A 14,934-nucleotide genomic window follows, 5' to 3' on the forward strand; every position below is an offset into this window, starting at 1 on the left:
TTCTGTACCTCTTTAGGTATGAGCACACAGAGAGACATAGATAGGGCCATATCGATAGAAACTTAGGGTATTATCAAAATGGCATACTATGTCTGCTGTTTTAAAAATGGGTGATAAGGGCTTCCCTGGTGGTGCAGTGGTTGAGAGTCCGCCTGCTGATGCAGGGGACATGGGTGCGTGCCCCGGTCCGGGCAGATCCCACATGCCGTGGAGCGGCTGGGCCCGTGAGCCATGGCCGCTGGGCCTGCGCATCCGGAGCCTGTGCTCCGTAACGGGAGAGGCCACAGCAGTGAGAGGCCCGCGTACCACCAAAAAAAAAAAAAAAATTCGGTGATAAACCTATGAAAACATATTTAATCTCACTAGCAAGAAGATGCAAATTCAAAAATGATTTAATATGTTGGCTATAATATCTGCAAAGAGCAAAAAGATTTACAAGTCTTAGTATGGGGGAGAGTGTGGGAAATAGTCACTGTCAGACACTGTTGGTGAGATAAGTTGGCGGAAGCTTTGTGAGGGGACTTTGGCAATAAGTATCAAAATTTAAAATATGCATTACCCTTGACTCAGGGATTTCACTTCTAGGAACTGATGCTTATGAGATAGTGGTATTTTCAAGGATGTTCTTTGAAGTATTGGCTATAATGGTGACATTGGAAACAACGTAGATACCCATGGAAAGGTGATTGGTTAAGTGGATAGCGGTACATCCATACAGTGGGATCCAATGCAAATGTAAATTTATTAAGTTGGAGAGATAGTTAAAACATATTAAATAGTGCAATTACATTGAAAATATCTACCAACAGTTACTGTTTTACTAAAATTCATCTGTTAGAGTGGGAGGAATCCCAGTTCTTTGCCCTTTCTGTTTGTCAAGATTTTAGAATACATTTGTTATATTTGGATATAAGCAGGAGTATTAAAATACATATGCTGTGTATGGACTTTGCTCCAATTCCAAGTCATGTGATCTCTATATTACCTCTTTACCCATATAGTGGTTGGTGAGTCCCTTTCTGGTCGTTTCCAGTCCTATTGTTTATTCTCTATTTGTGGCATGTTTGTCTGTTAGACTGTCAGTCCTACTGAGGGAAGAGACGGAATCTTCTCAGCCTTGTGTCTCCCCCAAGACAAAGAATTTTGCAGATAATAGGTGCACATCAGCTAGGTGATGAATGTAATCTGATTCTTGAGTTCATTAAAGTATTCAGAAAAGTTACCTTTGTTTAGTAAGGAACTACATAACAGGAAGTGTTCTGCCCCTTTTTCATCTGTGAGTCTAGTGCAGTGACAACTGGGTGAGACACTTCAGATCATTTTGGAACAAGATGGGACATAGATGTAATATTTAATTAGGTGACTCTGTTGCCTCTAGAGGAACTCATCCAGACATTATTGTTCGATGCACGTTGTCAAGGGTGGGAGGAGGTAGGCAGTTTTGGACCTGGGTGGGCTGCCCACTCTCCTGCAAGGGAGGAGTCACCCCATGACACCGCTCAGTGGGCGTCAGGCCTGTGTTCTGTGACGAAGCTCGGGGCGGCCACGTCCCCCACCTGATGTGTCTGTTACACTAGAGCAGTTGACACACAGAATGGCTGAGTCCCAGGCTGAGTCAGCAGGCCAAATTGGAGATGCTCTATCTGTGCCTCAACCAGGATTCGTCAGTGCTTACTGTGCACTTCGTGCAGTGCCACGGGCCCGGGGATGAAGAGTTGATTCATGCCTATTGTTTTAATTAACTTCTTTTTTATATTTAGCATGCTTTTTCCCAATTACATAGGTGACAGATACCAACTGTAAAAAATTTGGAAAATTCAGAAAGGCATTCATATATTATAAAATCAGCCGTGTAGCACTCCCTAAGATAAATATATTAATGTTTTAGAGCCTTTCAGACTTATTTTTTTTAAATAAATATGTCCTTTCCACACACGTGAATTTGTATCAGGATGGATGAATACCTAAAATGGGTTAAGAGCATGAGGCAGAGCCCTGAGATATTTTAGAACTTATCTTTATCAATGGGGGAATATAAAAATTCTTAGGCATAATGTATTAATATCACCCTGTGAACATGTCAGGTGAATCAGTGATGTCCAGGACTATGGTGGGAGAAGGGGGTGTCTGGAGCCTAGACGTATCTGGATTTAGGGGAGTCTTTATCAAATTTTTATACAAGTAAGAGAAAGTTATAATAAACATCAGAATTGATTTAAAGGAGGAAAAGCCATAAAATTGTAACACATAATGCAAGAAATAATGAGGGTAAGGGATTTGTAAACCGACTGCCTTATAGCTGCCATTGCTACACCAGTGGGCGGGTTCTGTGCGTTGTCTCTCTGACTCTTCTTAAGTATGTAAGTATGCGGTAATTATCCATTACTGTCCTCGTTCCACACAAGGTTCAGAGTAGGTGAGTAACTTGCCAAAGTGGCAGAGGCATGGGATTCATTTATGAGTCTGAGATTGAATGATTGATTGGCCTGTTGATTTTATTGCTGATTGGAAGGCCTGCCTGAAAAAAAAAGTCTACTCCCTATGTACCAGTCACTGCCTAGCTCCAAACCCTTTCAAGTTGTCCAAATCAATCCATATTTCAGCAAACAGCCTGCAGGAACTACCTGTTCCTCTGATGGTCTCATCTCCTGAGCCCTAGTGGGCAGCATGAAAAAAAATGAACTTGTGTTCACATCCCAAACTCCGGCTGAGATTACAGCTTCAAGAGGGAGTTTCCTTTGCCCATTGCTACTTGGCGATTTGATGTAAGTTAAAGGGAGCCCCAAACTAAAATCCCACCTACTGGGTGCCTTTTGGTAGACATCTTTCATAAAAGGGAAGAAGGGGGTTTGGTGAAGCCTTAATGTTCAGTTGTTAGGCTACAGAGAAAGGATCATTGAACTCCAGAAATATTTTCAAAACCTGCAGCCATTGGCTTCAGCTCTCTTTCCGTTCAAATCGTTTACCAGAGATACCAATGGGGACAAAATCAGATTGACCCTATTCTCTTCTTTTCTCACAAAGATCAATATGTACCGAGTCAAACATATATAAAGCATTAACTAGGAGAGAGAGGGAGCAGGAGATGCAGCAGGATTTTAGCTACTGAATAGACTCTTGGACTTTGCTTCTCCAGGGCAAGGATGTGGCTTATTCACCTTTGCACCCTCTCAGTACCCAACTGTACTTGCACAACAGGAGGCGTTTGCTCAATGTTTGTTGAATTAAGTTATTAAACTTTTGTTTTCTTTTTTTTTTTGCGGTACGCGGGCCTCTCACTGTTGTGGCCTCTCCCGTTGCGGAGCACAGGCTCCGGATGCGCAGGCCCAGCGGCCATGGCTCACGGGCCCAGTCGCTCCGCGGCATGTGGGATCCTCCCGGACCGGGGCACGAACCCATGTCCCCTGCGTCGGCAGGCGGACTCCCAACCACTGCGCCACCAGGGAAGCCCAAGTTATTAAACTTTTTATCCTTTTAGGTGACGCTTCCAGAATAAAAGGGCTATTTTCAAAGTTTTATGCATGAAATATCAACTGCTAGAGTCTGGGCTCTGCAATTTTTGTAAAAAGCCTTAAGAGACACACCTACATAGCCCATAGTAGATGCTCAAGAAACATTTTTGGAATGAAATAATGAAGTGGGATTGGGTATTCTGGAGCGAGTGACTGGATGAGTTACTAAAATTTCAATCAATGTTTTTTCTCTTTGTCTATGTGATAATACGTTGGAGTATTTTGAGAGAATCCCGCAAGAAACTCTTTTATGTTTGTGCCTAAAATAAGGCAGGGTGGAGGGTGGGAATCCTGCTGGAAAAAATAACAAACAGAGACTAATTGACGCTTTATAGTTTGCATCACTCCATGTAACAAGATTTCTGGAAACCTCAAACCTTGGCCGAGTCTGGAAGCATGTCAGCCTCATACTTACTGAGCCGTACAAAAGCCCGTCGGTGTCCATGGCCAAGTACTGGCCAGTCTCCGTACTCTTTATATACACCTCCCCCACGCTTTCCGCACTGAGCTGCAGCTGAACTGAAATAAAAATAACACGAGCAAAAGTAAATAAACACTAAGCTTTTGCCGATAGGGCCTGGCGGCCAAGACAGTTAGCCACGGAAAATTCTGCTCATTCATCTCACAGAGCCCTCACGGATGAGCCTCAAATTAATCAAAACATAGAAATACAGTTCCTTTTTCTTTGCCCTCCAAAGAAAGCTGTCCATTGGGAATCATGTTCTTGAGGGAAGGAGAGATGATGGCGGGCTCGCCCACCCATCTGCCTTGTTCGTTACAACGTGACCCCACGTGCACTTTACAGGGCACTGTCACAGGAGGAAACAGCATTCAATTCCCTGGCTCCATCATCCCAGTGATCTTGGGGGGATCATAGAGTCGGCAACCGGCCAGCCTGAGGGTGTTCAGTGTCAGTTATCAACCTGCTTTGGCAGGGGTACCTTTTTATGGCCCGGGCCTTCCTGGTGTGGGAGCTTCTCATGGACAGATTGTTATTTTTCAAAATCTGATAGTGTTATTTTCCCAGATAGAAGAGGTTCCCAGGAAGTTAGATTGCTTGGCACATAAGAAACTCAGGTAACTCACCCACAATGAAGTTCAGTCAACCCCCAACCTCTGTGGCAACCCCACTGGGATACAGGCAGAGGGGAAACCCTGGCATTTGAAAGGGAGAATGAAGCAGCCACCTGGGATGGGAATGGTGCTTCTTACCTGGGGATGATTTTGTTCTGGAGGGGACAGTTAGCCATGTCTGGAGACATTTTTGGTTTTCCCAGCTGGGGTGGGATGGTGCTACTGGCATCTAGTGAGTAGAAGCCAGGGATGGTGCTAAATAAATATCCTACAGCGCCCAGGCAAGCCCTTCTCATCAAGGAATTATTCAGCTCAAAATGTCAATAGTGCTGAGGTTGAGAGACATTGAAGTTGAGGGCAAGGACTGAGATACCCTGAGTTGCCTTCTTTCCATTTATACTGACTGATACTCCCATGGTGCCTTGCTCACTGCTGGATACCTCACTGGAGTCCCACTTGATAATTATTCATTTGTTCATCCTCCCTGGAGTGACTCTGGAGAGAGGTGATTTGATGGTTCCCATTTGGGAATTGAAATGAATTCTGGATTCTTCTGGAAAATTTCTTTGGTCATAGCCATTGTTATGATAAGGAGTGAAATCTAGACGGGGGACCAGTGAGCACCCAGTAGTTCTCTTGGAGTCAGCTGACCCCTCTAAGGGTTGACTTTGTCAAAGTTTGAGGCGCAAGGGGTGCTAGAAGGAATACAGGGTTTCGGTTGGCACCTCTAGACCCCTTGTTTTCACTTAATTTCTTAGAAATATATTCCCGTATTTCAGACTTGGAAACATAGAAGAGGAGATGGTGAATGTCTTCTCTCAGTCCTTCCAGCCTCCCACTCCCAACTGATGGGGCTACAGGACAGACAGGATACTTGCCCTTCCTCTGGGGCTTGTTCTCCTGGGGAGACAGAGACAAACAAGTAAACTCCTCTGAGACTTTTTTTTTTTTTTTTTTTTTGCGGTACGCGGGCCTCTCACTGTTGTGGCCTCTCCCGTTGCGGAGCACAGGCTCCGGACGCGCAGGCTCAGCGGCCATGGCTCACGGGCCCAGCCGCTCCGCGGCATGTGGGGTCTTCCCGGACCGGGGCACGAACCTGTGTCCCCTGCATCGGCAGGTGGACTCTCAACCACTGCGCCACCAGGGAAGCCCCCTGAGACATATTTGGAATATATCCTTCTAGAGAGATGTTATCCCTCCTGCCTTTTTTTTTTTTTTTTTTCCTCCTAAGCAAATGGTGAAATACCATACAGTTCTACACCTTGTGTTTTTCGCTTAACAACTGACTGGAAATCTTTCCACTTCAGTAGTTACCTTCTTTTTGCCAGTTGAATTGTGTTCCATTATGGGGCTGTACCATAATCATTTCACCACTTCCTTATTAATATGTCTGTATTTTCTCATTTCCCTCTTTTTTCCTTATCTTATGATTCATCCTAAGGGTGATACATAGTTACATCACCCTTATTGAAGATGCAGTTCTCTTGTCCTTGGAAGTCTTAGCCACAGAAACTCAGGGCCTCCTCTGGCAAGTGGCGTTTATTTAATTCACAGGAAGGAAAGCGGAAGCCACGATCTCCTTTCCCACCGGTCTTCCTAACTCTGCTTAGCTCTGAGAGGTAGGCATGAGAGCACAGACCAGAGGCCTCCCCTCTCCAGCCTCGGGTCACACCACTTGCTCCCTGAATCATTGCCCCACCCCGAGCTCCCTCCTGCCTAAGGCTCTTGGCACACGCTCTGCCCTCTGGCTGGTATCTCCTCTCCCCTAATATTCACAAAGATGGTCCTTTTCTTTCCGGCCTCCGCCTAAAACTCTCTCCTCAGAGAGGCCTTCCCCACCCAAGTGCCCCTCCACACTCTGCACAGCAAGTCCTTTCAGCCAGGACCCCTGCCACCCTAGTCCCTGCATCATTGTCTTTCTCGGTCCCTGTTTGTTTCCTTCATGGCATTTTGTACAGTGTGCACTTATTTTTATTGTTTAGGGCTTTACTCATTAATTTCTACCTCCCCAGGGGACTGCACACTTGGGAGAAAGGGCAGGAATCTTAGCTATCCTGTTCCTCCTTCAGTCTCCAGTGCCTCCCATAGTGCCCTGTGCTCCGGGTACAGACAGTATGCATTTGCTGAATGAATGATGTTAGGCTGATCGTTGCAGAGATGATTCTGTTTGCCCATCATCAGTAAGCTGCACGTCTTGAATTGTGTTTCCAGTAATGCTTTGTGGAGTGAAGTAGGATGGGGCCAAGTGGAGAGTTTGTAAGGGTCAAGGCTGGGCTCTGCCACTGACCAGCAGGGTGACCTTGGCTAGGCTGTTGAACCTTCAGTCTACAGTCTCCTTGTTACTAAAATGGGAGTGGTTTGGATTCAGTCTCTAGAGTTTTTTCAGCTCTAACAGTCTAGGACTCATGTAAATACATTTAATAACAATACTGTATACAATAGAGTATTATTTGGCCGTAAAAAGGAACAAAGTACGGATGCACGCGGCAACATGGCTGACCCTTGAAAACATGCTAAGTGAAGAAGCCACTCACAAAGGACCACATATTGTATGATTCCATTTAAAAGAAATGTCCAGCGTAGGCAAACCCATAGAGACAGGAAGTAGGTTAGTGGTAGCCAGGGGCTGAGGAGGGGCTTGGAGAGAGAAGGGGAAACTGTGGTTAAGAGGTATAGGGTTTCTTTTTGGGTTAAGAGGTATAGAGTTTCTTTCTGGGGTGATGAAAGTTGATTATAGAGATGGTTGCACAAATCTCTGAATGTAAAAAACCACTGAATTGCATACTTTAAATGGGTGAATTGTAAGGTATGTGAGTTTATCTCAATACATTTTTTTTAATGCTCTGTATTTTCATTGGACTTCACGGTTTTCAGAGAACTTTCAAATGTATTTTGTATCAATTTCCCATCATAATCCTGTATCTTTAAGAGAGACCAAAGGAAGGGAATAATCGTTTACTGATTACCTACCATGTGCCAGGCATCATGCCGGTTTCTATCTTGATATAAAGAGTAAACAAAAGAGTTTGGACTCCAGAAGCAGACTGCATGAATTCAGATTTCGGTTTGGCTGTGTACTAGCTGTGTGATGATTGGGCATGGTATTTACCTCTATCTCCTTATCTATAATGATAGTATCTGCTTCATGGAATTGTGGGGTTTAATGATCTGATGCCTGGAAATGTCCAGTACGATGACGGCCATTTTTACTGTGTTTAGGTGCCCTCATCACTCTTCACAGCAGCCCTGGAGGAAGGTGGCACTGGCTCTGTCCCACAGGTAAGGAAACTGAAGTTTGGTAAGCGCATGTTTTACCAAACATTATACTTATAATCAGGGGCACAACCATGACCAGAACCCAGGCTCACCTATTTCAGGTATCCTACTTTTTCCTGTCTTTCATACAATACCTTGAGCTCCAGTTATCAGGGAGATTGGTCCAAATCAAGCCATATTCACTTCCCGCCTTGGTCCCCCTTGTGTTCAAGGTCAGACATGTACCAGATGGCAGATGACCATCCAGGATCCCATGTCATAGCCGTAGGATTGAGTGATGTTAGTTGCCTGGGACTTTTTTTCCACCTACCATCCATATAAGTAGGTATTTAGTCAGACGCATTATAGGTGCAACGAGAGTCCTAAAGGGCAAGTCCTTTTGGGTAATCCAGGAAAATCTTCTTAAACGGACGTCATTTTGTAGAGCAGTTTTGGATTCACAGCAAAAATAAGGGGCAGGTGTAGAAATTTACCATACGCCTTCTCCCCTGCATTACCATCATCCCCCACCAGAGTGATACAGTTGTTGTAACTGATGAACCTACACTGACACATCATTATCACCAAGGAAGAGGTTTTTTTTAAAGCTGTTCATTCTCTAGTCCATTTCTGTCCTATGCCTTAAATAGTGCCCGTTTGTCTCTCTGTGGGGCTAAGTAGGGTTGACTTTGCTGTCTGAGGAGTCCCGTCTTGGCTGTGTAAACGCCCCATGGAGGTAAACATGAAGCAGAGCTGCCTGGCACAGGACTCAGTCCTCGGCCCTGAGCCCCAACACCAGGGCTGTGGTACTGTTGAGAGTTCGTCTCAAGAGTTTCCTCTGTAAATATTATTTCTCCAGGATGTCCAAGTTTCATAGCTCATTTTCACTGGATTTCTTTCTGGCTGAGTTTCTTAAGCATATATCCTTCTGCTAGCAGAGCTGGCAGGAAGGAGTAACACCCAGCGCGTTGCTCGTGTAACTGACTAGGTGTCCAACTCCCTAGTGTGACTTCATTCCAGTTTTCCAAACCTACATCCTCCCGCGGCTGCTGCTCGGGGGTGGGAAGGAGAGCGAGTGAGAGAGGGGGGCTCAGAAAGAGAGGGAGGGCCTGGCCAACAGCCTGGGTGGAAGCAGCAGCTCCTCCCTCCTGGAGCAAGCAGGGGGCTCAGGGAAAGCCACCCAGTCACCACGTTTTCATGCACCGGCCATCGTGTGCTGGGCACTGTGCTCAGTGCCGGCAAGGTCCCTGCCTTCAGGGGCTGACACCCAGTTAGGGGTACAGACGACCCAGAGTGATCAAGCAGCACCGTAGCAAACACCCCACTTGTTTTTGAGCTAAAAGCAAACAAAAGTGCAACTACAACAAAAACTCTCTTTTTTCTCTCTCTCTCTCATTGTTTTCCCTTTCAAAGAAAAGCAGAAAATAATGTGCAGTGAAAGAAAGCAAATTGCAAAAGACTATTTATGGTAAATCCTTGATGAAATTTTTGTAAAAAACATAAAACAATGCGCATAGCTCATGAATAGATAGGGAGTAAAAGATACAAATGTGCGCTCGATTCAGACCAAATGCATAGCAGTGGCTGCTCTGGGGAGGATGAGAAGGATTGAGGCTGGGGAGGGGAGTGGAAGGAACTTTCCCTTCATCCTAACTCTTCATTTCTTTGAAGACACAGTTCTGAGGTAAGAACAGCCAGGTGACAACCGTGGTTCACTTCGGGTGATGGGGCTGCTGATGTTTTCGTACTTTTGGGGGGTGGGGGGTGGGTAGTTGATGTGTAAAGCCTGGTTCTTGGTTGGTGGGCAGACACTCAGTTTCTTGCTGCTGCTGACCCCTGCGGTGCTCCATGACCCAGTGCAGGCTTGACCTCAGGTACCATGTAGACCTGAACATAGGTATCTGCAAAAGGTGCGTCTTCTTAAGGGCAGACAGGGAACCAGGAAAGCTGGTGAAGGGCCACTAAAGCCACACCTGCTCTGTTCATTTTCTTCTTCCAGCACCTTCCACCAGGTTAGCACCCAGCGCACAGAGCGGGAGCATCTCTTCCCTCCCATACGGGGAATTTAGGACTTGCTCTCTATGAGCGGGAAGGTCAATGGCTCTGTAGCATCCCAAGGATGAAGGAACGAGTACTTTTTGAAAAACGAGACAAAACATTTAGCTCTATGGGAACTCAGTGTTCCCTAGTTCTGAAATGCGGACAGCGACTTTTGACTTAGCAGAAGAAATGGAAAGCAGTTTTTTTTTTTTTTTTTTTTTCGGTACACGGGCCACTCACTGTTGTGGCCTCTCCCGTTGCGGAGCACAGGCTCCGGACGCGCAGGTTCAGCGGCCGTGGCTCACGGGCCCAGCCGCTCCGCAGCATGTGGAATCTTCCCGAACCGGGGCACGAACCCGCGTCCCCTGCATCGGCAGGCGGACTCTCAACCACTGCGCCACCAGGGAAGCCCGGAAAGCAGTTTTTATAAAGGTACTCTAGTGATAGATACAAGTTTCTTAGAGAAATTCAAATTTATAAAGCACTGCAGGAAGGCTGGAGGCGTTTGCCTGGTGGATTCGTAACCATAGTGTCCCCAGTGGAATGCAATCCTGCTCCTTTTCTAGGAATGCCTTAGGGTGTGCTGGTTTGGAAATAGCTGATGTAGCAAAAGTAAATGTCAAATAACTGAAATGTACCAAATCGCCATTGCAGACCCTGCTCCTGCTTCATCCTTTGGACCCTCATCCTTTGGATGCCTTCATGCGTCTTTACTTAGGGGAACCTACGTAAGGAGGAATCCAGGGCTTTGAGTGGATATGCTGGTCCCCGACTAGATGTTCTTCCTTTTTTTCCTGAGGAAATATAAGCCGGTATCTCCGGCTTTCTCTTCTGCTCCTCAGACCCTTCCATTAGCTATCAATAGTAGTTGATTCACAGTAAGACACATGATCGCTTACTTTCCAAGGATAGAAAGAAAGAACAGGAGTTAGGAGCCTGCCAGTGGCAAGAGACATGAGCCTTGGGCACCATCCTAGTATCTTCCTGTCCTGCCCTAGGAATTTTTAAAGATAAGATTACAGCCGGTGCATTCAGCAGGATGAACGTCTGCAGGTGGGGGTTCTGCTTCTGCAGCACGTTCCTCCGTGGCCTTTAAAAGAGGCCTGCGTTCCACCTCTGCTCTCCAGAGAGAGGCCAAGAGAGATTACGTGCCTGGTTTATTCTGGGTTGGAGACTTCCCGTCCTTTGCCGTGTTTACCCAACATGAGGTCACCCTCATTCAGAACTCCGTGAGGTTGTTTTATGTCAGTGGCATTTATAATTAAAATGTAGCCACAAGCCGGGCGCCGTAAAACATTAGAGAAAGACGGAGAAGAAATAAAATGGAGTTTGTGGAAGAAAAAAGTTCCAGTGGTTTAGAATAGGCGCACACACACACACACACACACACACACACACACACACACACGAAGAAAACTTTTCTTAGAATGTGTGAAGGTGTCTGCTTCCCCTTTAGGGTCTGAAAAAGGTGCTTGGGAAATTTTGATATAGTCCATGGACTGTGTGATAGTTAAAAAAAAGTTTATCTGGAAAAACCCCTTCTGTATAAGCAGATAAGGGAGCGGTGGGGAGGAGAGGGAGGGAGGCCTTCGGCATGGCATCCCGCCGGGGAGAGCGTGCCTGCCTGCCTGGACACTAGCCCCTCTTTCTGATGCCTGACAGCCTGGCCCGGCTCTGCCCACCATGGTCCTCTGAAAAGCTGTTTTCACTTTTGGCCCAGGCTTATGGGGAACACAGTGCCTTCACCATTAGGTGCCAAGTGGTAGCAGAACCGGAGTCCGGACTGCCCCCAGAACTAGGGGCAGGAGGGATTCACTGCAGGGAAGGAGCCTGCCCTTTCTAAAGGGCTGCAGAGCAGGGTTCTTGGGACCAGTGAACTCCTCTACTGCCTTTAGGATGTGGTTTGATTTATAAATATTTGATTGGCACACACTTTGCTCAGGAACATTTCCATTTGTGTGGTGAGTGGTGCCGGTAATCCCGCTCTCCGTGCAACCTCCTACGTGCCTGGCGAGGCGAGGGGGTGCACGCCGCAGGAGGGGCTGCAGGTTTGGGATGCTCGTGAGCATCTCCCTATCCTTCAGTTGCTGTTCCAGTTATGAATCCCATCCAGGAATAAGTCACGGCCCCCTTAGGCAGAGAGGGAACTCTAGCAGGAAGAGCAGAATCAGGCATGGAGCTCCTCCTTGCTTTGCCCAAGACAGCTTGCCGTGCGGAGAGGTCAGACAGGGCAGGGCTTGTGGGGCTGGCGCCTGGGCATGAGGTACCTGCATGCCAGGCCTTCAGAGCTCCAAGCCTGGACAGTCTCGGAGACGCTGAGATGGAGGGAGCTAGTGTAGCATCTGGCTTATCTCAGCAGACTCCCAAGATCATATGGTTGGGTAAGGAAGGCCGAGCAAGCTTCAGGAGGAGGAGGATGATGATGATGATGATAAATACCATGTTCCAAGCGCTTATCATGGGCCTGGCAGGATGTTAAACACTTAAACACTTTCACAAACTACCACAGTTAGAATTGCTACTTTTCTATGAAGGTGGGTACTGTTGCCATCCTTGTTTTTAGAATGAGGAAACTGAGGCACGTGGAGGAAAAGTAGCTTCCCCAAGGTGACAGGAAACCAGTAAACAGCAGTGATGGGCCCTGCACCTACACCCACCTGACCTACACGGTGGACTCTGTGAATTCAACAGGTTTATTTGATCAGTGTGCGGGATGCACGGCTGTGCTGTTGGTGTCGGGGGTGGTAGTGGGCTATGGAGAGGGTCCTGGAAGATGCAGCTGTGGGTCGGTGCCAGGTTTCCCAGTTGCTGGCTGGTGCCAGGCCCTGTGTTCACAGGGTTAGTTCACAGGGCAGTTAGTTTTGAATGATAATAACCTCACAGGATCGTGGCTAAGAGGAAATGCAAGAGTCTAGTGAAGTGCTTGGCATATATCAGGTGCTAGATAGATATTTATGGAATATACTGTTGAATTTGAATTTACCTGCCACCAACACAGTTCATTAACTCATCAAGTTAATATTTCTTGAGCATGATCCCAGCTGCCAGGCAATGTGCTAGACACACAAATTGCAGTGTTGAGCTGTAAGAGACAAAGTCCCCGTCCTCAGGGAGCCCAGCGAGGGAGAGAACCATTAAATAATCACACAAGTAAATGTGAAGTGATAACCCCAAGGAGGGCTGCCTGGTCCACGAGGCGCTCCTCAAACGCCCTGTGTCTGAGATGGAGCAGGTCCTCTTTCCCTGCCCCTGTTCCTCCTCCAGGAGCCTCCCTCTCCTGGTGACACGACCATTTACTAGCCTCCCCAAGTCGAGCCCTAGGAGTCAGCATGAAGCTTCTCACACCCTGCCCGCCATGCCCCTTCTCGCAGTCTGCAGCTCTCCTCTGTCATCCTGCCTGGCCTTCCTCATATGGCGAAGTAACAAACGTCCACAGTCTGCATTGCTAATTTCCTACAGCAGTGATTTGAGCCATCGTAAAGGGATGAACCAAAAACATCTTCTCTGCAGGCCAGAAATTCCCACCAGTGGAGACCTTGGACTCAGGTCTACATTACAGCAGCCCATACATAGTCATCCATCATAGTTTATACCACTCCAAGCAAGGCCTTGTGTTAGGTTCTAGGAAACTGATTCTCTTGGAGGTAGGAAGAGGACACATTTTTGAAAACTTCCCTATCTTGCCCAGGGCAGATCAGCTGGCTGGGGACAAAGAAAAGCTGTGGGTAGGACCTTCAAGATGATGGAGGAGTAAGATGTGGAGATCACCTTCCTCCCCACAAATACATCAAAAATACAACTACATGTGGAACAACTCCTACAGAACACCTACTGAACGCTGGCAGAAGACCTCAGACTCGTAAAAGAAGAAGTAAAACTGGGACTTCCCCTGGTGGTGCAGTGGTTAAGAATCCGCCTGTCAATGCGGGGGACACGGGTTCGATCCCTGGTCAGGGAAGATCCCACATGCCATGGAGCAACTAAGCCCGTGTACCACAGCTACTGAGCCTGCACTCTAGATCCCGTGTGCCACAACTACTGAAGCCTACGCACCTAGAGCCCATGCTTCACAACAACAGAAGCCACCACAATGAGAAGCCTGTGCACTGCAATGAAGAGTAGCCCCTGCTTGCTGCAACTAGAGAAAGCCCACAGGCAGCAATGAAGACCCAAGGTAGCCAAAAAAAAAAAAAAAAAAAGTAAAACTGTCACTGTTTGCAGGTGACATGATACTATACATAGAGAATCCTAAACATGCTACCAGAAAACTACTAGAGCTAATCAATGAATTTGGTAGAGTAGCAGGATACAAAATTAATGCACAGAAATCTGTTGCATTCCTATACACGAACGATGAAAAGTCTGAAAGAGAAATTAAGGAAACACTCCCATTTACCCTTGCAACAAAAAGAGTAAAATACCTAGGAATAGACCTACGTAAGGAGACCAAAGACCTGTATGCAGAAAACTATAAGACACTGATGAAAGAAATTAAAGATGATACAGACAGATGGAGAGATATACCATGTTCTTGAATTGGAAGAATCAACATTGTGAAAATGACTATACTAGCCAAAGCAATCCACAGATTCACTGCATTCCCTATCAAACTACCAGTGGCATTTTTCACAGAACTAAAACAAAAAACTGCACAATTTGTATGGAATAACAAAAGATCCCGAATAGCCAAAGCAATCTTGGGAAAGAAAAACGGAGCTGAAGGAGTCAGGCTCCTGGACTTCAGACTCTACTACAAAGCTACAGTAATCAAGACAGTATGGTACTGGCACAAAAACAGAAATATAGATCAATGGAACAGGATAGAAAGCCCAGAGATAAGCCCATGCACATATGGTCACTTTATCTTTGATAAAGAAGGCAAAAGTATACAAATGGAGAAAAGACAGCCTCTTCAGTAAGTGGTACTGGGAAAACTGGACAACTACATGTAAAAGAAGGAAATTAGAGTACTCCCTAACACCATACACAAAAATAAACTCAAAATGGATTAAAGACCTAAATGTAAGGCCAGACACTATCAAACTCTTAGAGG

General features: G+C 46.4%; 1 protein-coding gene across 1 annotated transcript in view; it reads right to left on the reverse strand.

Annotated features, from left to right (window-relative positions):
• FGF1 (fibroblast growth factor 1) overlaps window positions 1–14,934 on the reverse strand; it is a 102,552-nt gene that overhangs the window by 4,075 nt on the left and 83,543 nt on the right. Inside the window, exon 4 of the mRNA XM_060143874.1 lies at window positions 3,928–4,031. Within this exon, the coding sequence (XP_059999857.1) occupies window positions 3,928–4,031 (104 nt within the window). The remainder of the gene's footprint in view (window positions 1–3,927; window positions 4,032–14,934) is intronic.

The sequence above is a fragment of the Lagenorhynchus albirostris genome, chromosome 3, assembly GCF_949774975.1.
Source record: "Lagenorhynchus albirostris chromosome 3, mLagAlb1.1, whole genome shotgun sequence".
In the NCBI taxonomy this organism is placed as follows: domain Eukaryota; kingdom Metazoa; phylum Chordata; class Mammalia; order Artiodactyla; family Delphinidae; genus Lagenorhynchus; species Lagenorhynchus albirostris.